General features: G+C 40.4%; 1 protein-coding gene across 3 annotated transcripts in view; it reads right to left on the reverse strand.

Annotated features, from left to right (window-relative positions):
* rnf40 (ring finger protein 40) overlaps positions 1-25,918 on the reverse strand; it is a 62,284-nt gene extending 36,366 nt beyond the window's left edge. The window contains exons 1-5 of one of the 3 annotated variants that reach the window (XM_036535835.1): positions 25,799-25,853; positions 13,823-13,850; positions 12,993-13,144; positions 10,635-10,802; positions 1,232-1,412 (exon numbers count right to left, since the gene is read on the reverse strand). In XM_036535835.1, coding sequence (XP_036391728.1) covers positions 1,232-1,412; positions 10,635-10,802; positions 12,993-13,139 — 496 coding nt within the window. In that variant the 5' untranslated portion in view covers positions 13,140-13,144; positions 13,823-13,850; positions 25,799-25,853. Of the gene's footprint in view, positions 1-1,231; positions 1,413-10,634; positions 10,803-12,992; positions 13,145-13,822; positions 13,851-25,798 lie in introns of all 3 variants that reach the window. The other 2 variants (XM_036535844.1, XM_036535829.1) reach the window with 2 other exon arrangements.
* Positions 25,919-27,028: the final 1,110 nt, after the last annotated feature.

Genomic DNA, 27,028 nt, shown 5'->3' on the forward strand with positions numbered 1-27,028 from the left:
TGTTTGTGTTATGCAACAAACTGAACAGGCTCAACAGGACAACACTTTTTCCAGAAAATGTTAGTTTGTCATGTTTATGTCAGATGAGGCTGACAAATTATATAGTCACAAAATTCATCCCCGTCCTGCATTTGAGACGCGTTACTGTCGTTAACATCGTCCAAAAAAAAAAAAAAAAGAAAAACACGTTGTTGTCGAATATTTTGTAGATATTTTTTTTAGAAATTAACACTAAGCATGTACATGGCATGTGATCAAGTCACTGTAACACATCCCAGTAACAACCCCAGGGCTGCCATAACTTTAGGCCTGGGCTAGCCCCAACCATTAAATTGCTCCTGATTAGAACGCAACACATTAACTGCATTGCAACAAAAATCAGGTTTACATGTCATTGTTCAGATGTGATGTGTCAGAATGTTGTTAAAATAAATGGGTGAGCGGAAGTTAGCTTTCTGCTCTTATTATGTGGGGTGAGAATACGGTATCAGCATATTTGTGCCCAAAACTGCATTTCCATTACTCATGCATACATGTTTGTACATCTGTTTACCGAGAACAAATGTAGTGATCATTAAAAAGTAAACTACGAACACTAGATGAATATTCCTGTTTTGTTAAAAACATTAGCTTGGTTTCAAAGTGACACGACAAGGCCCACAGGCTCTACGCTCCCCGCAGGATTGCTGAAATATTACAGATACGCTTGCATGCAGCCAATAGGCCTTTTTCACATGACACTTCCCCCCAGTCCACCACAACTGACCAAAGAGCAAACCACATCTCAACTGACATTACCAGAGTCATTCACAGGTGCCTGAAGAGTAATTAAAGGGTGCTAATGAGTGGGCCCTTGCCAATGTAACCCATCCCACCCTGGCAGCAGCTGAGAGTGACCAGAAGTCAGGGGTTCTACTACTACTACTACTAGCTTTGCCAGGAGTGTAAAGCTCAGCCTGTCATCAGAACAAGTGCCTTAACCAATTTGGGGGTGTTTAAAATAAAAACTTTCCAGTAGTGGCCCCGTTACCTCCAGGCCAACGCAACTGCCGTCCATATTAACCTTATTAATACATTGATCTTATTTGACTTATTTTGATCTTATATGTCCCATTGTATCATATTTATCATATTACCAATGTAAACAAAAACAAAAAATATTACAGTGGTACATTAACAGTATGTACTGTGCAACTAATGCATTCAAATACAAATGCAAGTACAATTTTACCATGGCTGCCATCCTGCTGCATGTCCCCCTCTGCTTTCTGAAATTCATCAGATTGCTCCTCCTCTGATGCCTGAGGCTGGAGCTGTCTGCTGTCTTTTTCTTCAGGGCCTGGAGTTGGGCATGCTGCCTGGGTCTCCTCTGGGTCAAAACGGTGGAGTAAGATCTGGACATTATCATCCAACTGCAAGAAAGGGATAAAATAAGTAAATGCTCATTACCAGGGCTCAACATTCAGCTGCCAAATTTGAAGTTGCCCGGTTGCCCATTGTTGCAAAAAAAATATGTTGAAAAACCTGTAAACTGTTTGTTCTCTTTAAATAAAACTGCACCTTCTCATTGCCTTGCAGTGGCAGCCCGCATTTACAATATTATCTCTTGCCACCAAAAAACCAAACATAAAATAATAACTCATATAGCATATCCTTCTGAAAAACCTGACAATGTGCACTTTCATCTGGGGGGGAAAAAAACAATCCAGCATTCATAAGACCTTATGAATCCCATGTGAAAATTCTTACTGTAACTGCTTTAGGGCTGCCACATATAGCTGTCGTGATAAAACTACGGCGCAATAACAGCGATCTCCGGTATGTGGCATTAGGGTTCCTCCTGTATTGTTTTCCCTTTAGTCATACCTGATGCGGGAGCACACCTCCAGTTTTCCCGAGGCCATGTGAAATGCTTCTGGGGGAAAAATATCTATCTGAATTGAAATATCTATTCAATGTTGATATCACAGCAACAGCACTATGCTGCTTCCATGCGGCAGATAGAAACACATGGCTACAAAGATAAAGGGTGAAAACATATGCTATGTGTTTTTCAAAGCTAATAGGTAAGTTAACCAACATACAGATAAAAGTTGTATTTTCCTGCCCACTGAACAGCGGAGGTGGGTGAGCTGGTGTTAGGAGACAGTTTTGTGTAATGGCATGACGTTTGATCCGGAGACACGCGGTGTGTATTAGAATACAAATGCTGGAGACAAGCAATGTGTATTAGAGTACAAAGCGATGCCGCTACATCCAACCGGAGCCAAACACGCGCCTCTTGACGATAACAGTCTGCGGAACACGGGGTTCCGCATGACCATATATGGACCTCACTTCCGTCTGAAGTTTAAGTTTGAACCCTACGGAGCCAATTAGGATACAAGGCTCAGGAAAGACCTAATTAGAGAGGGAGCTTGTTTAGGTATGCACAGCTCCACAAATCCAATCAAAAACAGCACCCCCTCTGGTCATTGTAACTCATGTAAATGCACCTACTGTAACTATATAAAAAAGAACTAAAGCTTATACTTGTTGAACTTCTGCTCAATGCTGATGTTCCCTCAGCCGGCTGTGCAAATAAACCTTCCTGTCTTTTTCTACGGACTTTTTCTGCTTCTTTATCGGAAAAAAATACATTTTGGTATTTGGGACATTTACTAACACCGGAAACAGGGGAAGCCCGAACTCCACCTTTAAATCTATCATTACTTTCAACCTGTTCCCCTTGATTAACCACAAAACAAATCATTCACAGAATAATCGACACCAAATGCATAATTAGAATAAATGATTATGCTCACGAAACACCGCAGATTGTAGTTCGTGTGCTTGCAAAAGCTACAATGAGAGATTGTTTAATTTGGTTAATTTGGTTTAATGTGGTTTAATTTTATGTTCTCTCCTGTTCTATGGAGTGTGATGGGGTTATGGCGACGGGGGCTTTCAGTATGGGATGGATCTCTCTCGGTATTCTAATTTTACATTGTGGTCGGATCGCTGCACTGCCTAGTGTGTATGTTATTCCTAGGGCTACCACCGACCAAAGATTTTCCTAGCCGACTAGTAGTCGTTAGTTCAACCCATTAGTCAACTAGTTGTCGCCCGTTTATGATGTTAATGTAATTATTTAAATATATATTTTTTGAGGCATCAGAAAATGGTTTGAGATCCAGGGCTGACAAAGAATGTTATAAGTAACATTGTTAACACTGTGCTACATTGCAGAGAAATATGAAACCATAATAATGAGCCTTTAAAATATAAATTTTACAAGCACACGCACGAAGAAAACTAATGGAATAACCTTTTCACGTGTATGGTCATACCAGTGTGATTAGCCATTTAGTGCGTATGCTAAAACCGGTGTGATTAGAACACTAGATTGGAAAAATTCTAGCTAATTTTAGCTTTGAGGAAACAGCGATTTAACGTTTAAAAAATATAGCAAATGCTGAAAACGGGGGGTTACTAGATTTATCAGCAAATTAATCATATCATATAATGGTACTCGTATTGCCAGACCTAATGTCACTGTGCTTCACAACGTAACCACCATGAAACAATGGAGGGGAGACCAGCAACCTTTTGGTTACGACTCCTGCTCCTTAACCACTATGCTACATTGAATGAATTTAAGGCAGGCAGTGACATTTGAGCGCAACGATAAAAAGAACGGCTCTCAAGTACGACTCGGATCCAGACTTGGATCGGTCGTGAACGTTTCTTTTTTTTTTTTCTGCGACTAACTGACCAATGAAAACTTGGTCGACTAAGACTCTTCTCATCAACTAACAGTTTGATCGACTGTTAGGGGGCAGCCCTAGTTATTCCTTCTTTTCTGATCTTGAATGTACTGTAACTTACATTGGCTATTGTTAGTCAACATGAGTAGTTTACATGTAATCAGCTGGAATGTAAATGGGCTGAATGTCCAACTTAAGCGCACAGCCTGCTTAGACCTCCTGCGCACACAACGTGTGGACATTTTTCCCAAGTACAATCTTACTGCATCTTCAGGATTTCTCACTTATTCTTGGTGCAGATATGAATTCTTATGTAAACTTGACATAATAAATCTGTTCAACGCTTCACGCCCACACATGTTACGTGCATCTAAAGACTTTCAGAACTTTTTGTCGGCGCATAGTTTAACAGACCTATACTATACTATTAATCCCACATCTAAACAATACACTTTTTATTCGGCAAGACATCAGAGTTTTTCTAGAATAGATTATTTACTAGCTTCACCTGCATCTTATTCTGAGATTCATAATGTTGTAATCATTCCCTGCTCTCTATCAGATCATAGTATTGTCTCAGCACATCTTACACTTCTGGGCACGCTCCCTAGAGCACCACATTGGTGTCTTAATGTCTCGCTTCTCAAAAATGAAGACTTCTGTGTCTTTCTCAAAGACAAACTAAACATCTTTATAGATCTAAAAGCAGGCTCAGTCGATGGCCCTAGATTCTTATGGGATGCCATAAAGGACTGTATTAGGGACTCCACAATCGCGTTTTCATCTCACCTTAATAAAAGTAAACTTGGCAGGATAACTGACCTGGAGAACAATCTCACCCAACTTGAGGCGAATCAACAAAGCACACACTCCAAAGCTTTACAAGGGAGATCAGCTGTGACAAAAACGGAATTGAACTCTCAGTTAAGACGTAGAGCAGAGTTCTTAATGCACAGAACCAGAAGTCATCTGTTAGCTTTAAGACTGAAAAACCATGAAAAATACTCGTCATGGCCATTAAAACAGCTCTTCATACTCTGACTGACCCTCGTGATATCAACACCGAATTTAGAACTTTTTTTTCCACTCTCTATAAGTTTGAAATCTCACTTGAGACAAGCACATGCACGCGTTTTTTTCAAGGAATCGATTTGTCTTATCTGCCTAACTATGAAACAGAGTCGCTCAATGCCCCCATTTCCCTAGAAGAGTTAAGGATAGCCCTTGTTAGTATGAAGAAAGGCAAGTCCCCAGGGTGGGAAGGAATTCCACCAGAGCTATATCTTGCTTTTTGGGACAAACTGAGACCACCACTGCTAGATATGATGAACACAGCTATTGACAAGGGTGCACTCAATGTAAGTGCCAACACAGCCATAATTAGATTACTTCCCAAACCAAATAAAGATTTGACTCAATGCGGTAATTATAGGCCTCCCTCCCTTCTGAATGGGGATGTTTAAGTATACGCCAAAGTGCTGGTAACCCGATTAGACACACAGCTGACGAAACTGATACACAATGATCAAACCGGTTTCATTAAAACCCGTCTAGCATCTGATAATGTGTGTCACCTGCTGCACATCAGTCACGCGTTGGTTAGTCTTGATTCTTCCTGCTCGGTTCTCTCATTAGCTGCTGCGAAGGCATTCGATAGGATACATTACATACATACTTTGGGTAACTTTGGGCTAGGTACACAATTCATTAGCATGATCAAAGTCTTACAGTGAACACGGTGTGGGAAAATTTGTATGGTACATCTAAAAAGCCCAATCATCAATTAATACAATTCAGATTCGCTCATAGGATGTACCTAACCCCCAGAAGGCGTCACTTTATGAAGATCATTACATCTCCCAATTGTGACCTACGTCCACTCAACACCCTGGGGTCATTTATGCGTATGTATTGGGAATGCCCCGATGTGGTTAGATTCTGGAAGCAAATATCTCTCACTTTAAGTGACATGTTTGACATTAGAATCCCACTTTCGCAGACTTTGTTTTTACTTAATGACGACTCCTCCTTAGATTTGTCTCTGCCACAGAGACGTATTCTATGGGCTGGTCTCACTGCAGCCAAGAAAATGTTGGCCTTGAGATGGTATCCGCCACATTCCTTGGCTTGGCAACAATGGACCAACTCTTTTCTCAAAATTGTCCTGATGGAGGGGTCCATGGCCCGAATGCATGCAGCCAGCCTTAAGACTCTCCAGGCGTGGGACGCGGCTTACAATTTGGTTAAAGAGAGAGTGCACCGTGACCGACTTTGATCTTCTGTTTGTTCCGTTTTTGTGGGGAGAGATCCGGGGTGGAGGTGTGTATGGGGTCGCCATTGGGAGGATGGGGAATACAGGGGTTTTGACGACTTTTAATTCTCCATATTCATATGAACCCGTTCTATACGTGTAACCGTGTATTATCGGAGAAGAAACAAAAATGTTTCTTTTCTGTGCTTTTCTCAATAAAAAGTTGATGCTGGTTAGCTATCCACCTAATTTTATTGAAATAATAATACTGAAAAAAATGAAAATTGGGGGAAGTAGCGGTCATATTATAAAGGTACTATAAATTTTTACATACTTTCTTTTATACTTTTTAAATGACTTTAATGACTATTCATAAAAATACTATTACTTTACTATTAATTAATTACCATTTCTATTTTTTGCACATCTGACCCCATTCACAGCCCATCCTCCCCTACTCACCCGGTCTTTCCTTACTTTTCCTCCATATAGCCTACCGCTTACTAGTCATAGTGATGTACTAATGGCATCATCAAACTTGGTCGCTAAAAAAGGTACCTTCTTCGCCCATCTGGCAGTACTTTTGGGCCTAACGAAAGAGAACAGCCAAGAGACACTTCTGAAGTGGTGCGCAGGATTTCATCCGTGCAAAAGATGGACAGACGACAAATCTTCATGACCATTTGCGTGTTCACCATCCCGCGGAATATGCTACATTGCCATCACACGCAACTGGCTCTAGCAAAATGGCTAGCTACAACCAACCAACCATATCTGTGGCTTTTTCAAAAAGTACAAAGTACAAGCGTGACAGTGAAAGATCGAAACAGTGTACTGATGCTGTAACTCGCTACCTAGCAAAAGAAATGGTTTCTTTTAATGCGGGAGAGAAGAGTGCATTTAAGGCCGTATTCCAGACATTTGACAAGCAGTATGAGCTGCCAGGTCAAAAATTCTTCTCAAAGACTGCAGTCCCAAAGTTGTATGACATCAGAGCAAACATTTCAGCAGTGCTGCGTGATGTGGAATATTGACATGTGGCAACTGATATGTGGTCCAGCTGCAACATGATGCCTTACATGTCAGTGACCGCACATTAGGTCAGCAAAGGGTAGACACTGGAATTGAAATGCTTACAAACAAGCTTCATGTCAGAAAGCCATACAGCCGAGGCATTGCGGGGGACCATACATGGCTAGAAATTAGAAGAAAGAAAAATCTCCTGCATAACTACTGATAATGGGGCCAATATTGTGGCGGCCATCAGACAGTTAAAATGGCCATGGTTAAGTTGTTTTGGTCACAACCTGAACATTACCATAAACAGCTCACTTCAGCAGCAGAAGGCCAGCACTGATCGGGAATTCAGGGTTTGCCAGGCAGTCAACACTGCTTTTTCCAACAGCTGGTTAAGAGGACGTGAGCTGAGCAAAGCAAGCACAAGAGGAGCTGAAACTCCCTCAGCACTCCTTGATCAGGGTAATTTCACTCCTTGATCATGAATTTGAACATAATTTAATAAGTGTTCAATTTCCAAAATGTAAAACCAATATGTGCATACGCCTACTAAATAGCTTTGCAAACAAAGCTATTTAAATGACACAACTGTCTATTACACCAGTGCAAGCATGTGAGCAGACTCACAGACAAACATGAATGACTTGCATAACTTTGACATTGATTTGACAGCGTGTGATCGCCACATAGGAGGCTATTTGTACCTTTTTGTCAGCGGTGGTTAGAAAAACGTAAATGTGTGCATTGTAAATAGCCTATAAAGGGTGCTCTTGTTCTGTTTTTTTCTAAATAAAGGTGTGATCGGGAACTTCATTCTTTTATTTCGATTTATAGTAATGTTTTATTAGTCTTTCATGGCTATTACTACCTAATCAGAAAAAAAGTAATTTTTTTGAAGTTGCTTAAGTCCGGCCAGGTAATTAGCCTAAGATAGGGCCGCTTCAAATGCAATGCGGAAAATTAGGATTATAACAGCCAGGATGTGACAATAAATCAGCAAGAGTTTCCTTTAATTATTAAAATATTATTAATTCATTGATTATATTTTTCCTTAACATGAAATATAGCTAAATGTGCAGGACAATGTGACATGGTGAAAAAGGGTTAATAACAATATAACGATTAGGAATTATTTGTTTAAGACAGGTATAGCAGAGAAAGGGAGAGTGTGCTCTGTAGGTAAGTTTTAATCCTCAGTTTTGCAATACAAATAAAGACTCGCCCCCTGATTTACTGAGGTAGGTGCAAACCAGGTAGATTTAAAAATTAGTTTTGTTTGTGCCTAAATTAAAACTTGCTTTCACTGGGTGGTATAGTGTAATTAAATAAGCCGTTTTTCCTTTAAATCAGGCGCAAGGAGCTAATATAATAATTCGAATAAACCCATCCATCATTTTTGCACTCTCTGGCTGACACTCCTTGAAATACATATCAGTTCTACAGCTCAAGTTGATCCTCGGGAAATCCCCGCAAATGAGTAAAAAATATATTTTTTGACGTTATAGCAGAGACACTGGAATTGCAGTGTGTGTGGCAGGGTGTGCCCCGCTGTCTGTGTGGGGCATAAACCTCTATGTACTCTACTTTACATAAATCTCTGTAATATACTACCACATATATTATCGCACACAAAAGAGATGCTTGCGTCTGTATGTGGGGGTGGGGGGGGGGGGGTGTAGCATGAAGAGGTGGGTCTTCAATCTGTGGTGCAAGACAGCCAGTGTCAGCTGTTCTGACTGAAACAGGAAGCTCATTCCAGGGACTGAATCAGGATTTCGGTGTAGGATGTGAGCTGGTGGAAAACTCTTTTGAGGGCAAAAAGTCAGATCTTTGAAAGAAGAAATCTTGCCTGGAACAAATAGAAGTTCAGGTTGGCCAAACTGAGTCTCAGGTGATGTTTAGACATCCACAATGAGACATCAGCAAGCTGAGATGCATGATGAAACCTGGGTATATGATGGGAAAAGAGAGGAATAGTTGGGTGGCATCAGCCTAACAGTGATGTGAGAAGGCATGGAAGGAAATGACAGAGCCAAGTGATCTTGTGTACAAGCAGAAGAGAAGGGGCTAATGGCTGAACCCTGAGGGACTTCTGAGGGTTTGATATGGCACCTATCTGATAGGTCCACCCTGAGAAGAAAGATGAAATCCATCTGAGAACTGTGCCCAAAATAGCCATCACTGCCAGGAAAGACAGAAGCATGTGATGATTTATGACTGCAGAAAGGCTGCAGAAAGTCTAGAGACTGAGGACAGCAGATTGGGAGGCAGCCCTTGCACAATGTAGGGCATTTGTGATAAAAAGAAGAGCCATTGCAGTGAAGTGGCTTGTCCTGAAGCCAGACTGATTGGGGTCATGGAGATTATTCTTTGTGTGAAGAAAATTGTTTGAAGGCAGCATGTTCAAGGGTTTTGGAAAGGAAGGGGAGGAAGGAGACAGCGTAGTTGTTTTGCGCAGTAGAAGGTTCCACTGTAGGTTTCTTGAGCAGAGCTGTGGCGTGGGGCTGCTTGAAAACAGACAGGAGATGGTCAATGGTCAGGGAGTTGTTAAGTGAGGTAATGAATGGGAGAACATCAGCCACAATCTTCTGGAGAAGAGGAGAGTAAAGTGGACCTAAGGAAAACGTAGTTGGGCGATGAGACATCAGAAGCTCTGAGTCCTTTGTGTTTGCAAGCAGGGTGAAAGTGGATAGGGCTGGGCAGGTAATGTAGGGCTAATGGCAGTGTGACTGGATCATGGGATGACTGAAGGACCTGCAGATTGTGTCAACTTTCTCCTTAAAATAACAGGCACCTATGAGCCCCTTACATGATGTTACCAGAGCTGTGCCTATCCTCCAATTGGCACTCTTCACTGTAGTGCACTGTAGCACTTGTTCTGTGAAAAACAGCTCCTTTGTGAGGACAGAAGTTTTCATGGTGAGATGAATCTCATGTGCAGTTGCTGATACCCACAGTGTTAGCTGTAGCAACTTTTCACTGACAAATTGAGCACCCCTAAAAACGTCCTATCTACACAATTTCTCTTCAATATTGAGACATCATGAGAAGGTTTTAAAAAATTCCATCAACCAGTGATAACCAGTTAAGTATGTCAGTTAAGGTTGCTTGTCTCAACTCTCAGGAAACCTGAGACTCATCAGGCACCTACGAGTTGCAACCTGCGACGCATCAGGCACCTATGAGCTGCTTGGATTACGTCAGTGGAGTAGAACCTGTCTTATCGGTGCCCAGACCACTGCAGTGCACTCTTTATCCTGAAGTGCCCACACCACTGCAGTGTAACTCTATATCCTGAAGTGCAAAAACTACTGCTCGCTCTGTGCAAGCGCATTGACTGACTGCATTCTTCTTGCCTCTGCGCTCACACTGTCTCAGAGAGACAAGCTAAGTACAGGACCAAAAAACAGCGTTGTATAAAGGGGTAAAAGGCATAAAAACAGATTGTAAACAGTTCAAAAGAAGAATAAAAACAATACAGTCCCTTTTAGTGCGACATTTAGTGTTTGACATCCTAATAACTATAATGAAGACTAGGTGACATTGACATGTATGTGCATTGAGGCATATGCAAACACATTATAAATGAGCAATGAAAAGACTTTGTTAGACTGTGTCACCTGGCTCCAATAGCGGTTGACAATAAGAAGTGTGGTGTCATCAGTGGCCTGCCGCTTTTCCAGCTTCTCAATCCTCTCACGTAGCTCATCCTCCATAGCCTGCCGTTGCTCTAGACGCTCACATAGTTTCTTATTCTTAAACTGTAGCACTTTCATGTCCATCTCCTCCTGCAGATGAAACAGATACAGAACAAGCAAATATTAAAAAATGATTATTATCAAAGATTCTATAAACATGCACAACTAGCATTGTCACTCAGACAGAAACTGCAACATCTTCAACACCTAACGTCACAAGATTCAAGGCACAAGCAGATCCAACAGCCAATATATATACAGTCTGTTCAGTAAATGCAACCAGTAGCAACATATCTAACTTGACTAAAATTACTGAGAAGCAATCTAAAAGCCTACACAATTCTCATAAATCTGTCCAAACCCACAACCTCTGAAATCCCATGACATCACGTCGATCATCGTAAAGTCACCACCTTTTCCCATTAATAATCAATAAAATTCACTTTAATATTGCCCTAATTCCTGACTTTCCCTTAGCAAAATGGACACAAGAAATCACACATATTCCAAGGTGAGTCTGCAGCTTGCAGAAACTGTGCACAATTGCACAAACTGTTATTCTGTAACTGGCCTTTTCAGGACTGTTGCCTGTTATTTGCGTAGAGCAAGAAATCTCCTCTTCCCCCCAGTTCCCATCTCCATAAGACTACACATAACCTTATGAACCTTTTACACTCAGTGGCCAGTTTATTAGGTACACCACCCTGTTCATAAAAATGGATCACTCTGACAGATACTTGGCCATGGCTTGCTATATAAAGCATGCAGACAGGCAAAGAAGTACCAGTTACTGCTCCATTGAATATTAAAATGGGCAAAAAGAGTGACTTAAGCAACTTTGAGCATGGCATGATGATCATTGCCAGGCATGCTGGTTGCATTATCTCAGAAATCCTGCATGACACTGTCTAGGGTTTACAGAGAATGGTGTGACAAATGAAAAGCATCCAGTCAGCAGCAGTCCTGTGGGCGAAAGAGAATGGCAAGAGTGGTGCAAGCTTACAGGCATGCAACAAACAGGCAAATAATGGTGCAGTGTAAGGTGTGCAGAACAGCATCTCAGAATGCACAACAAAACAAGAAGAAATGGCTCCCAATTTGCACACCACCACCAAGACTGGACAACTGAGGAGTGGAAAAACATCAGACGAATCCCACTTTCTGTTGTGTCATGCTGACTGCAGCATCTGGATTTGGCACAAACAGCATATATCCCCTGGACCCATCCTGCCTGGTGTCAATGGTACAGGCTGGTGGCAGTGGTGTAATGGTGTGGGGAATATTTTCCTGGAACAGGTTAGGTCCCTCGATACCAAACGAGTGACATTTGAACACCACATCATATATGTACTCTGGTGTTGACCAGGTGCACCCTTTCCTGGCTATACCTTATCCTTCATTACATGGATACTTCCAGCAGGAAAACGCAGCATGTCACAGAGCACAAGTCTCAGAATAGCACTAGGAACATGACAGAAAGATCACTTTGCTTGAGTGGTCAGCACAGTCCCCACACCTCAACCCAATGAAGCATCTTTGGGATGATATGGAATGGGTTGCTCATGGCACGAATGAATGGTGGTACATTCATGCAGTCAGCAGTAACCGCATGATGCCATTACATCAGCATAGACCAACATCCTTGCAGTCAAGAGAACAGCTTGTAAGAACAGCTTGTGAGGACCTGTAAATACCTGCCGAGATAGTACTTTTAAGTCTAAAGAATCTTGATAAATCCATTTTACTCTTACTAGTAAGAGTAGGACCATATTGATGTCACTCTCAGAATTTAAGCACTTCTACTCTGAGATACTTAATGAATAATGGGCACATTTCATCTTAACAGAAAACTGCAATTACCACATCCTGCCCAAAACCAGTTACCACTTTGTACACAGAATAAAATAACTTTTTTGGCTTTGTAGCAATTCAAATAGAGTACTCCAAAACAATATTTGGAACAGTGAAATAGTTTGGAAGGTATGGAAGAGAAACCAGGGAAAACCAGACTAGATATTTTATCTCATAGGTGCAGGTATAAAAACACAGTCCCTATCAGATATCTCAAAAAAGGGTTAACATTGGGTGACTGACAACAATTGCTGTTGATGGTTTACAACCTTTGCATTCAGTGGTAAAGTCATGCAAGATAGTCGATAAACCAAGAAAAACTCAAAATGTAAAAATATACAGTTTCAGCAAAAAATTTAGCATAAATGCTAGGGAATTGCCCTAAAATGTGAAGTCTTCATGAACAGTCAATGGACTGGAACAACTTACCGTGGAGGAGACACCACCTATGCGAATAGGCTCAATTAATGTGGTGGTAGTTTTCTCTTCTTTCTTCCCTTTCTTTTCAGGAGGTCCAGTAGGGCTGTCCCCGCCAAGTCCTGCTGCACGCTTCCCACCCCCCATTCCAGACATCATTCCCTCTGCACGACAAGTGAGAGACAGAAAGATATTTGGCTTGTGGAAAGTGTTTGAAGCAACAAAACTGATATTAAAACAAAACTATTTAGTCGTTTTGTCCACAATTCAGGATTAAAAGATCAACAATAACTGAATTAATGCATCCCAAATAGATCAAATACCAGCATACAAAAAAGAGCTACTGACTGCAATATGGATCTGAGGTTTACATGAAACTACAGTAATCTGCTTTAAGCCCAACAAGTGATAAATGTCAGAGGTGAGATGTGTGGCATTCAAACAGGATCAAGGCAAATAGATCAACATGACTAGCAGATTGATGATTTTTTCCTTGGCCTTATAACAGCTGAATGGATAATTGATTGTAAGCTTAATAATAATTGCTGTATTAATGTGGACAGATGGGAAATATAGGGTCCAAATTGAACTTTTTGGTCCACCAACCAGGGTGGTTGGTTTTTCACCAGCTGGATTTTTCACAAGCGTAACAAACACAAGCAAAGCAAAACAGAGAGATTTCACTGGAATTACTCCCAACTTGAAGGAATTAGAACACCAACTTTGCAACCAGTGTCAAAGTTACCGAAGCCAGGAATGAACTGAAAAGAGCCGCAGCCAAAAATAATGCAAAATCAAAAAGAAAGCTTGAAGAAGCTAAAGCTGCACTATATGCTACTTACACTGAAGTCCTTGAAGAGCATGTGAAGGCTAAAACCGAAGAGTTGGAGAAAGCACACCTTGAGAATAGGCACTCTGCAGCGTGGGAGGTTCTCAGGGAACTCACAAACAAGAAAGCAGCCCCCTTGATTCACATTAAAGGCGATAGCACTAAACACCGGATTGATCTGTGGTCTCAGCACATCAGTTCACTTCTTGTCAAGCCTGAGCAAGATGACGTGGATCTAAATGACACCTTCTTCTCACACAGGATATGACACCCTTCCAATGAAAACAGGCCCCTTCACCATGGATGAACTTCAGACATGCCTAACCAGACTAAGAAAATCCAAGACGCCAGGTCCTGACAACCTACCAGTAGTCATCTGGAAAAGCCATGTCTTTCAAGAACAGCTTTTACAGTTTTGTAATGAAACTTACAATGGAAACAAACCTGATGCCTTCTCAAAGTCCTCTATCTTTCCTTTACCAAAGAGAGACAATCTTCGACTGCCTCAAAACTACAGAGGTATCACAATGTCTCCCATTGCTTCAAAGATCTACAACTCAATGCTCCTTAACAGGATCACACCACATCTCAATTCTATTCTTCGACCCAACCAGAAAGGATTTAGAAAGGGCAGATCCACTCTACTCCACATCCTTGCCCTTAAAGAATCATCAAAGAGATGAAAATTTCCAAGAGAAGAGCAGCCACTGTGTTCATAGATTTTCAAAGGCTTTTGACAGTGTCAATGGGAAGGTTATGCTACACATACTTCTGAATTATTGCATACCTAAGGAGATTGTAAAGGCAACTGCAATCATGTACAACAACCCTTAAAGTTTTGTTCAGAGCATGGACAGTCCTACCAAGACGTTTCCTGCTGGAATCCTCCAAAGAGTCACACTGGCACCCTCTCTCTTTGTCATTGTTGTCAATTAACTCTTAAGACAGTCCATGGACCCTAACTACACCAAAGGTCTCACTAGCGAACCTCATAAGTCCAGGAGACACAAGAGTAAGCATCTCACAGATCTTGATTATGCTGATGATATAGCACTTACAGCTGATCAACTCCAAGGATGAGGATCGTTTAACATCTCTTGAAGGTGCAGCAGCCAAAGAAGGTCTTTTTCCAAATGCGAAGAAGACTGAATATATGGTAATTAATGAAAAGGAGGGCACCAGATGATTGTGTCATGTGATGGCACACATATCAAAGAGGTGACCAAATACTTAGGCTCATACGTTGCAGATAGCAAGAAAGACTTTATAATACGCAAGGGACAAGTATGGAATGCCTGCAGTAAACTGCACCACATCTGGCAGTCTGTAATTTGAGATCAATCAAAAGTAGCTTTCTTCAAGACATGTGTCGAGAGCATTCTGCTTAATGCTGCAGAAACATGGACTATGAAGAAAGATCTTCAGGACAGACTTGATGGCACCTACACAAAACTTCTTGTGAGGGTCAAGAACATACCCCGGTGAAAACATCGAACAAAGCTTAAAATCTATGGTGACTTACCACCAATTTCCACCATTGTAGCACAATGCAGAGCTAGTTTTGCTGGACACTGCTTGCACGGCAAAGAACAAGCCGTCTCAGACCTTTTATAATTGAGGTTCCCCTGCCATAACAGGGGTAGGAGACCTCTCAGTTACACCGATGCCATTGCCAGAGACCTTCAGCTGCCCATGGAAGATCTGGCCAGACTGATGGAGGACAGGGAAGCCTGGAGGCTTCAAGTGACTTCAATCTCGGCTGGGGCCAAATGATGATGATGATAAAGAACGCTGAAAATCTCTATTACAGCAACCCAATTATGCCTGCCAATCAAAGTATTTCCACACAATAATATAAGGCAACAGAAACAACTGTAAAGAGCATGCATGCTCTTGCCTAGTTCCAGCAGCCAGAGCACGTATGTTTTCCTGTGTTTCAGATAGATGCATTGATGGTTTCCTAGTAGCTCTACAAATACAGCAAAACAGATTCAAATAAATAACATAAACATTAGGGGAGCTGGTTGTGATGGGTTTTTTTTACACCAAATTAGTGTTACCAACACCACACTGTGGTGTGGTTGGAAATGTAAACCACTCATAATCACTCATACAGGACTGCTTACATGTTAGCTCAATAAGTACAGCCATAACTCAGTTTAGCTAACCAGTTTTTCTCTGATTGCTTCTGATGTAACCTTGTGAGGAAAAATTATTGTGCCAATAGCAGACTTAAGTGAAACACAACTCATTTGATTTATAATTTACTCTTGAAACAGGGTGTCTAATATAAATACAGCGCTCAAATTAAGTATCTATACTCTTTGCATTGATGAATTGGAAAATAAATCCCCTCATATATAGTTACAGTGTTACAGGGTGCTGGAGTGGCTCAGCATAAAAAGTATAAAATAAACACAAAAAGATGTTTTCAATATTAAGTGTTCAGTGAGTCTACATTTCAAGTAATGTAGAATTACAAAAGTTTCTGGAAGAAACTCAATGTACCGCAAGTGTCCTTAGTGACAATGCATCTAATACAAGTCTAATTCTGAGAACTATTTCCCCAAGAATTACTACTCCAACATAAATATTTTGTAAACTTGTTTGGTTTGCACAGCAAATTATATTTACATCTCTGCACAATAAAAATAAATAATAAAAATACTTCCTTTACAATAATAATCATTAAACTTTAAGTTTAACCAAATACCTGATGGTAACAGTCTGTCTGCTAATATTAATATTGCAGGTAGAGAAAATCATCACCAACATTAGCTATCACTAGACAGTTTGGTTTGATACATGCTACTGGGATCAAGGATTGATACTGTCACAATATTTTGAGGAAAATCTGAATGTAAACAAATTACAACTGAATAAGATGCCTTGTTCCTGGGGCATAAAATAGCAAATTTTTAAAAATATTATATAAAATTTCCTGTTTTAAGTCCAAATTCTTATATCACTTGTCATGCAGACTTCTAAAATAAATGACTCTAGAGCTTTAAAGGAAGTTGTCCACATGACTATGCTTTCAATGAAAGCCATAAAGTATGCCTTAAATTGAAATAGTTTCCTTATTTATTGCACCTTGTGTAAGACAATGTAATTAAAACTGCGGAGCGCACATTTTGGATGTGTTCTAAGGAGATCAGTTATAATAAAAAAAAAAAAACAGATTTGGTATTGGACACCATTTTCAGCTCCACGCTGCAATTTGTCATGCTTTTCACAACATTTTATTACAACCCTGTTAAATAATTAAATTCTGTACACCTGTACAGCATACCTCACCTAACTTTTAAATGATAAATTGCCCCAATCCATATGAATTATAAATTGCCCCAACAAAACAGTCAACTGCCTTTGACCAACTGGACGCTCAAACTACATGAAGCAAAAACTCAACTTGAAGTTTCCACCAGTAAAAGTAAAAGCATACCATTACATATCAGTTCTTTGTTAATATTGCTTCAATTTGTGAATTCAGAACATTTACGGTACCCATGCTTGTCTGGGTACAAGCCAGTAAAGTCCGTTTTAAAATGATGTCTCCATGTCATAAACATGAAAACATTAATATTAAAGCATCAGATAAATGGAACTCTTAGAGTATGTAAAAGACAGCACTTATGACCACTTTCCCTTCCCTAATAATACAGCATCTCTGGCTAAAAGCAATATTAAATGACTCAAAGAGGAGATTATTAACACTGCTTGTCAAAACAGGGAAAACTCAAATTTTACAAAAGATCTTGACAGATATAATCTTACAGAAGCCCAAATAATAACCTGCCAAGTTACGTAGCTAGCTACCTACTACCTTGCTAGATACAAACACTTCGTATTTATCATAATTAAAGGAAGCCACTCATTTAGGAATAAATCAATGTAAGATTAATAGCAAGTTGCATATTTCTAGAGTGCCAAGGCCCATTTCTCAGAGATGATTTCAAGTCAGGATTAATTCAAGTTCTCTGGCTTGGTGAAGACAGATGGACCCACCGGAGCTGGAAAGGTTCTCTTATCTAGAAATACAGCAAATAGTCTTACAGATCACAGGTGACAGATTGGAACACTCATCAGGATGCAGGCATACAGCCCTACACTGCCAGCTTCTCAGGACCCATAACAAATTTCCCTATTGAGATTGTGTGCTTTCCCCACATCATCAGTACACATTTAAATCTATTTTTTATTCATACCAGTAACTCTAAAACACCAGGAGAAATGCACTGTAAAACCTCAATGTCAGTGAAAACAGGGATTCTCACAAATGAAAAGTAATGACAAGTTCACACGAAAAGTATTCGCGAGTTGAAGTATTTTCAGGTTTTTTCTTTTCAATGTCTTATCTTTCAGTGGTATGGGCACATAATGTGGCACGGAGGAGGAGAAGGTGAACATAGCTATAAGAGCCCGACCGATATAGGATGTTTAAGACCAATACCGATTTCAATATTTGGGGATTTAAAAATCCGATAATGATATATCAGCCAATACTTTTTTTTTCCGAAACATTACATAAACAAAGATTTTCCCTAACATCTGTTATGTGTAGTTATTTAAGTCTTCACCAAAATAACATAATGCATAATAAAGTCATATTTGTCATTTAAAAAGCAACAATATACCTAATAATAGCCTACGAATAAAGCTTATTTACACAGCACTAAAATCAGGATAAATGAAGTAATTTGCAAAAAAAAAAAAAAAAAAAAGGTGGTAATACCGCATATCGCAATGTTTAGCCACCCTAAATCACTGCAGGGGAAATTCCTTCACCGCAACAGCCCTATTACAATCAAGTTTGTCAACAGCTTAGCCTACACCACTCAATTACCGTAAAATTAAAGGTAATTTTGATGTTTGACTGACAGTACCGGCTTTCATGTAACTGCAGCAAAACCAGGCATGGCTGACATGAACATTGTCAGGTTTATTTAGGCTAAGAGGAGAAGTGATGGGGGAAATTTATTATTATTTAAGTAATGTATTTCACGTGACAATTATCAATTTACCATGAACTCCGTCATGGGCTACTCTGCTTGACTCTGCTTGGGTCAGCTGATTGTTGTGATTTGCCGTGTTTCAAACACGTGTGTTGCCACTCAGTGTGCCCTCTGGTGGACAAACTACGCAATGACAACACTCATGACATGGTTGAAGGATCCATCTTCCGTCTCTCCGTTCCTTTTTAAATTGTCATTTATTGACCATTATAAATGCCAATACCAATTTATCCGCAATCAGCTCATACCGGCCGATAATATCGGCAAGCCATACATGACTGTGATTTTCACAAAGTTTGAATCCTTTTAACAGAAAATGGTGTGAAAGATCTGCGGGTTGACTGTGCAGTTGGGGTCTGCAAGAAAGTTGTAAGTGCATTTTCCTTCAGCTGGAAAAGAGGAGACCTGGCTTCTGCACGGGCTGAGCTGGGCCTACCCACTCATCAGCTCATTACAGAGTCCCCAGCCAGATGGGGTTCCAGACAAGAAATGAAATGATATTTTGGAGTAGGAGAAAGCCATAGCCCGGGTACCGAGTTCAGACAAGAAGTCTCAGCAGCTAGTACCTACGTGGCAAGACATACATGTGTTGGAGTCAGTGAACAAAACTGTAAGTCCACTGCAATAATTCACTGATGCATTATCAGGCAAAGAGTATGTTAGTGTGTCCTACCTCAAACCAGTGCTTCATCTGTTTAACAACTACATTCTACAGTCAAAGGAGGGTGAGACAGAGCTTACAAAACACATCAAACACATCACACTTTAGTGCCTCAATAGCAAATACAGTGATCCTGCCACAGACAAACTCCTGTCTATTGCCTCCTTCTTGGACCCCCTGGTTCCGCACTTCTTACATAGAACATGACAAAGTGGATGGAAAGAACAAGCTATTATAGAGTTGATGTCTCTGCCAGGTGAGAAAAAAAACAGATCAGCCTGACAAAACTGTTCAAGCAGCGAGCAGCCCACTATGCAACCAACAAGATAAAGCTAAAGTTGTGCCAAAGAAAAAGACATCACTAGCCAGCTTTTTTAGGAAGACCGTGCCACACCCATCTACTCCCCTGTCAGAAGAGGACATAATCAAAGCAGAGCTGTCTGCCTATCTGATGTTCCCTCACACAGACCCTGATACAGATCCACTTCATTGGTGGAAGCAGCATGAGTCTAACTTCCCCAAGCTAAGCTGCCTGGCGAGGAAATACCTTTGTATTCCTGCAACCAGTGCTCCCTCTGAGCTGGTTTTCAGTGCAGCTGGAAAGACTGTGACCTGCCAGAGGGCATCCCTCCATCCTGAAACTGTAGACAGGCTTGTGTTTCTTGCAGAAAACCTGTAAAAACTGCTGCTGTTGTTGCACTTTTCTTGGTGTGTCTGTACTTCAAAGCTGCTCCGATCTGAATTGAAAGGACTGTTTTTGACTGTCACGATGTGTCATAGGTGTTGTTGACTGTTTATGTTTTAACCTTATATCATAGGACAGTGGTTCTAAAACTTTTTACACCAAGTACCACCTCAGAAAATATTTGGCTCTCCAAGTACCACCATAATGACCAACATACAGTAGCGTAGTAGGCCTAACTATTCAGCTACAGCTATGCACAGTTCAAAAACGAGGCAGTTTTATTCCTAATAAGAATATTTATTATTATCGTCAGCCACTTTAAACATTGTAAATACACAGTTTGAACATTAACACAGCACTGTGCTTAAATACAGGTAAACACATCATGTTGGTGACAACTTACATGAGCTTAATGTGATGGGTGCACATGCCTCTGTGAACACAGTACTGCGATGTCTAAGTCAATGGAGGTCAGCTTCAGTCTCAGGTTTGGCTCAGTGTCCACCGTGCTTCTGTACTTTGTATGACAAGTGAAGAGAAGCCTTTCTCGCACAGATACATGGTTGCAAAAGGAAGGAGAAAGCGCACTGAAAGCTGCCTTCAATGTTTCGTCACAAAACAACTCTATTAAACTCTCCTGCTCACCAAGAGTTAAGTCCTCTGAAGCCATTTGAGAGGTGTCGATGCTGAAAGGGTTTCTTATCCAGCTGCTAGCTTCAGCTTCAGGCATCACTGGGAAATAATCACGGAACTGTTGTCTGAGCGACACAAGGTGTGCAGTGATGTTCTCCCTGACTCCATCATCAAGCGTCAGGTCATTGTCAGACAGAAAACTCTCCAAAGCAGGGAAAGCTGAAACATCACTTGTCTTGACTTTGATTTCAAATAATTCCAACTTTTTCAGCAGCGCACTGATTTTGTCCTGCACGTCAAAGACATTGATGGAGAGTCCCTGTAGTCCCAAATTCAGTTCGTTTAAAAGTGAAAAAATGTCAGACAAGTATGCCAGCTGACTAAGCCACACAGTATCCTCAAAAATGTCTGACAAGGGGAAATTTGTGTCCTGTAAGAACATCTGGACCTCTCTGTGCAATTCGAAAAGCACCTTTCCTCTTGAAAGCCACCTTACTTTAGTATGAAGCAAGAGTTGGACATGCTCGCTGCCCATCTCCTCACAGAGCACACAAAATAAGCGAGCATTCATCGGTCTGGCCTTAATGAAGTTCACAGTTTTGACAGCAGAGTCCAGCACAGACTTCAGGTCATCAGGCATCTTCTTCACTGCCAGCGCCTCACGATGGATGCTGCAGTGAGTCCAGCGCATCTCAGGTGCCACCTCTCAGATGCGAGCTGCTACTCCACTGTTACGACCTGTCAGCCCTCGCACCGTCTGTACACACTCCCACACACTTTTTCCAGTCCAGTCCGATCTCTTAGATAAATGCATCCAGTACTTGGAATATGTGCTCTGCTGTAGTTCTGGTCTCAAGTGACTGGCAGAACATAAAGTCCTCCTGAGCATTCCTCCTGCATTTTCTTAAGAACCAAAGTAAGGAGATGGCACTCTTTTCTCCAATTCTCTAATTCTATTCTCTAATCAAACTCCTCTTTGTGAGGTTCAATACAATCTAACCATCCTCAGCTCCAGCAGAGCAAGTTTTCATTTGGTGTTACGATATTCAGGCTGCACAGACAACATCTCAAAGTTGAGCTAGTAGAAAAGTTAGTGGTCCTTAAAGGCAACAAGGGAGCAGCCCTTGTTGCCTTTACATCTGTATCTGTGCCGACATCTGTAGTCTCGTCAAACTGGATGGCAAAATATCGACTGTTTTTAATGCGCTCAATCAGTTTCTTTTTAACATCGTCAGCCATGTCTTTTATTCTCCGTGACACAGTGTCGTTTGAAAGCGGCACCAAGTTTAACTCTTTGGCAGCTTTCTCTCCACACATGATGCGTGTTATCTCTTTGGCTAAAGGTAGACACAGTTGTTCCCCGTTGTGTGCGGCTTACCGGCTTTGGCGATCCGGAGGCTGCCACGATATGAAGCTTCCTGTGCTTTGATTATGGGTGTACCACAGGATTCAATGGTGGACTTTGACTGCTTCAGTTCATCACGTTTTTGTAAAAAAAATAATAAATCCACTGGTTTGTCCTTAATCGCCGTGTGTTTGGTTGTAAGGTAAGTGCCGTTCGAGATGCGATGGTTTCATGCATTCATTGCTGAGAACTTCGCCACATACCACACACTGCGGCCTGGGCTCTTTCTCTCTCCCGCTCCAAATAGATCCAAATTTGATGCAGTTCGAGTGTGATGTAGTTCACTGTTTTGTACCATTTGCTGCTGCTAGCAGATGCTCTGGGGACTTCACTGCCGCTACCAAAGTAGCCACTGTTAGCACCTGTGCTCGGTTCACCCTCGTCCTCTTCAGTTCTCGTGCTTGAAACATTCTCCTCCTGATCTGCACTTCTCTTCCCAGATTGAAGTCACGATAGCAGTTTTGTCGAACTTTTCATCATTTAGCCACCTCCACCTTTGCCATCACAGCCTGTAGCAGCTACTGTAGCTAACAGTCGATGTCAGCAGCAGTTTCAAACTAACTAGCTCCGGCTACCCAGAAGCACCAGCAAACTTTTTTAAAGCCTGAACTTAATTTGTATCTCATTTTAGTCATCAGTTGATAAGATATCTTCATCCATTGTAGTTTGTCATAGTATTACATGTTTTTAAATTAACTTTATTGAATTTATATTTAATTCAGTGATTCCTCTGCGTACCACTAGAGGGAGCCCGTATCACACTTTGAGAATCAGTGTCATAGGATGTTGCTGGCTGTCATTGCTTTTGCACATTATAACAAAAAATACCTTGTTTGAAGAAAATTTTTCTTGTTCAGTATAAGAGCTAAAAAATCAAAATCAAAATCGAGACTCGTTCATGGCTTTGAAAAAAAAAAAATCGAGATTTTATTTTTCTTTGTCATATCGCTCAGCCCTACTTATGCCTAAAACTTGAAAGCCTGGTCCCTGATTACTTACTAGTATTTGTTAGCATTTATTAAGTTAATTAACTGCAATAAATACAGTTTAGTGCTAAAATTATCAGACATCACATACCTTTGACAGTATAACTCAGCCAGCACTTTAACTTACTACTTTAAATTATGTTAATTCATAATAAATTTTACTGGCCTACCTTAAAAAGCTATTGAAGTAAGTCTCACATACATCACTTTTTTATACTGGTGGCCAGGCAAACTTAACTTATCTTAAACATGTCACACCAAGAAAGAGGGGTTGATGATCCCCAAGAGGAATCAGCACAAGCAAATGCAAACAGAACTGCCACATGCTGTGAGATCTGCAATACTGGATGGAAAGTACTCAATGTGCCAGCAATGGAAACTGGTGAAGTCCAGGCTGAATGTGAACTGTGCACAAAGAACAACATCATATGTAGTTCTGTGTTGGTGACAACAAATTTTAAAACTAACTTGAAAAGAATGCACCCCAAAGCGCTTGGTGAGTTTGAGACCCAAAAAACAGAATTCAATGAACGTTCCATCAGCTTTTGCAACATACAGGCAGACTCAGCTGTTTGCAAAGGTGACTGAAGTGTCAAAAGGAAAGGAGACCAAAGTAAGGAGATGGCACTCTTTTCTCTAATTCTCTAATTCCATTCTCTAATCAAACTCCTCTTTGTGAGGTTCAATACAATCTAACCATCCTCAGCTCCAGCAGAGCAAGTTTTCATTTGGTGTTACGATATTCAGGCTGCACAGACAACATCTCAAAGTTGAGCTAGTAGAAAAGTTAGTGGTCCTTAAAGGCAACAAGGGAGCAGCCGGGGTGAAGGCATGTTAGTGGCTATTCTCATTTCTCCTTCAATTTTACTTTTGTAAAGATATTTCTGATGTCAAGTATTTTACAGGCGAAGTCCTGGCTTATGAGACAACATTAAGACCAAGAGTGCAACACTTATGCCTTATTTGATTTTTTTAACTGACTGGTCTTTTTTTTTTGTTTTATTCTAGGTATAACAGGTTTACCCATCTCTTAATTTTACACTGTTAACCCATCTACATCAGCTTTTTCTATGTGCACTGTTTTTGAAAGAAAAGCAAAATTCACTTTAAAAATCAGTTAAATAAATAATATCTGACTCTGGTTCATGGCAACTAGAAAACAGTGTTTGTAAACCACTTCATTTTGATACATATACCTTAGGAGTATTTTGCATTTTGCATGAAAATACATTATGATGTAGTTTCACCCATCCCAGATCTGACCCAATGTGTTTCTCCTCATTTTAAATGTTAAAATATGTACAAAGTAGACTACAGGAGCTATGAAAACATTTTTAACAGGAAATACATTTTCTCATCTAATCATACTAGCTACACTATAACTGTAGAAACTCTGACTTAAAACTCAGGAGAGAAGGTAAATTAACTTGAATCTCCTTCAGAGTACCTTGCACTGTATCTTGTGGCATCTTAAGCAAGTGCATTATCCTTAAGACTGACAAGGGAGCCACTTCATTACCTTGTCAATAAGACCAGAGTGAAACGGAGAAGCAAGGTGCAATCTTAGTTAGACTGTTGTGCATTGTCCCTGTCATCTGTCCCAGCTTATGTATGAAAGAGGCTGTATTGCACCTCATGAAAGTTGTCTGCTAAGATTAGCAAAACAGACAGACAGCCAAGAGGTTACAATCTGATGGTCAAGTAATTTATTATAGTATAGTGCAAGCTACATCTTGTTAACAATGTAAAATCTTACAACATTACTCGTCTCTATGATCTGTGAAGGTATGCACCACATTTAAGAGTAACTGAAGCAAGACTACTGATATATCTTCAAACATTTCTTTGAGGCAAGCCTAAATTCATTACCCGTTAACATGTGACTAATTCAAAATCACTGGTAAACAGTGGGGACCCTACACTTGTTTAACCATAGTATGGAACTACTATAATGTCATCCACAGTATGATTCAATTACGGAGCTTTGTAGAAAACTCTTAGGTTTTCTTATCGATTTGACGCCATCTTCAGCCTTCACACACGGCAAAACCTGTGCTAAGATAGCACCCCTAGTTCGCCAACTTTCTAACGTAAGCGTACTGACAACAGAGCTAGCTATTGTTGCTCATTTTGCGGGGAAAAGAAGCATTACCTCTTGCTAAGCGCACATCCCAGAGAAAAACATTACAACTAGGTACCCAACAAATCCAAGGTTTCATTTGTAAGTTACTACAGCAAAAGTGTAGTTTGCTAGTCAGACTTCCTACAAATCAAAGTGGTAGAAAACCAAACTAAGTAAACTAGCTGACAACACGACACGACCTGTCAAGCGCGCCAGCTATCACAAAGATGGTGTGGTTGTGGTGCAGCTAGGTAGTATAACGGTTTAGCTAATGCTAAGTTATTTCAAAAAGGAATGGAACAAGGCTAAATAACAAACACAAAGGAACAGGCTAGCCTTAGCTAGTAGGTAACGCGTTAGAATAACTTTTGCCTGCTAGCTACCTGTAATGAGAACATTCTGGAAAAATGTATACCCTTAAGGTTCAGTAAAATACACAGATACACAAACCCCCCAAATCCTCACAACAAAACAACACAAACCTGTACCAGAAGCGACACTTCTTAACACAACTGAAGGTCCTACCTTACGTTAGTTATGCTGGGGATTAATGGCGGTGCCGTAAAAATGAGGAAGCGTACACAGGCGCGGCTCTTCTTCACCAGTGGATTTTAACGTTGAAAACACTTTAATGTGCACACCGCCACCTACTGTGCTGGAGCTCGGAACATATAACAGGTCAAATCAACAACAAAACAGTCGAACTTATGAATATGAGCTTTTGTTGAGAAAATAATAATATTACTAACAAAAAAAATGCTTTACATTGTCTTTACAATAATTGAAATACAAAAATAGGCCTGCATAATTTGTGCGAGTATGTACAATGACAAAATAACTGCAGGACAATTTCTGTTTACATATCACATTTTTACAATTAACAATAATGACTTCCGATAAAGTTTTCAAGCAATAGTTGTCTGGGTAATTAATTATTCTGTTTACTGTGGCGACTTTAGCTCGGGGCTGGGCGATAAAACGATATCAGAAATTACCACAAAGATTTTTCACAATATAAATATAACAATGTTATATTCATTTTCGAAATAATTCATTTACACGCTTGGATAGCATGCGGACAAATTAAACGCGCCAGCTAATCATGTGTCGCAAATGAACTATACATTTCGCCGCGACTGGTTCGCTCATCGGAATGAGCAAAATGAAATGAGTGACACCGAAGAAAGAGAAATCTATTCATGGTCATGACCAGTTTAAAAGAGGAAAACATCGTTGACACGAAGGGACACTCAATTGCTTTGAAAAGCTTTTGGCTTTTTAAAAATCGACCAAAATAGAGCAACATGAAGTTCCGCTGTTCAGTTGACAATATTCCCTGACATAGCATGTGTAAAACTGAATCTTCATACATCAGTGCGCTTTCTTACTGCTTACCTACCTGCATGCATATCACTTAGTATGAGAAGATGGAGAATTGAAATGCTTTTATTTATTACATGAAAAATCATTCGTTCAATGCACTAAAACACCCCTAGCCGTGTCTGTGTAAATGATATTAATGGACTCGCTTGCTAGCTAGCGAATCCAAGGTTGGTTGCAAGCCAGGGAAATAATATCGACAATGTGACTAGAAAATAGAGTGCTCGCCATTGGCGATTTTAGACTCTTTTTAGGGGTGCTCAAGCACACCTAAATTTCATCTCAGCACCCCTAAAAAACTCATGTTACTTACTAGTAATTCATTAAAAGTA

The sequence above is a fragment of the Megalops cyprinoides genome, chromosome 1, assembly GCF_013368585.1.
Source record: "Megalops cyprinoides isolate fMegCyp1 chromosome 1, fMegCyp1.pri, whole genome shotgun sequence".
Classification (NCBI taxonomy): Eukaryota; Metazoa; Chordata; class Actinopteri; order Elopiformes; family Megalopidae; genus Megalops; species Megalops cyprinoides.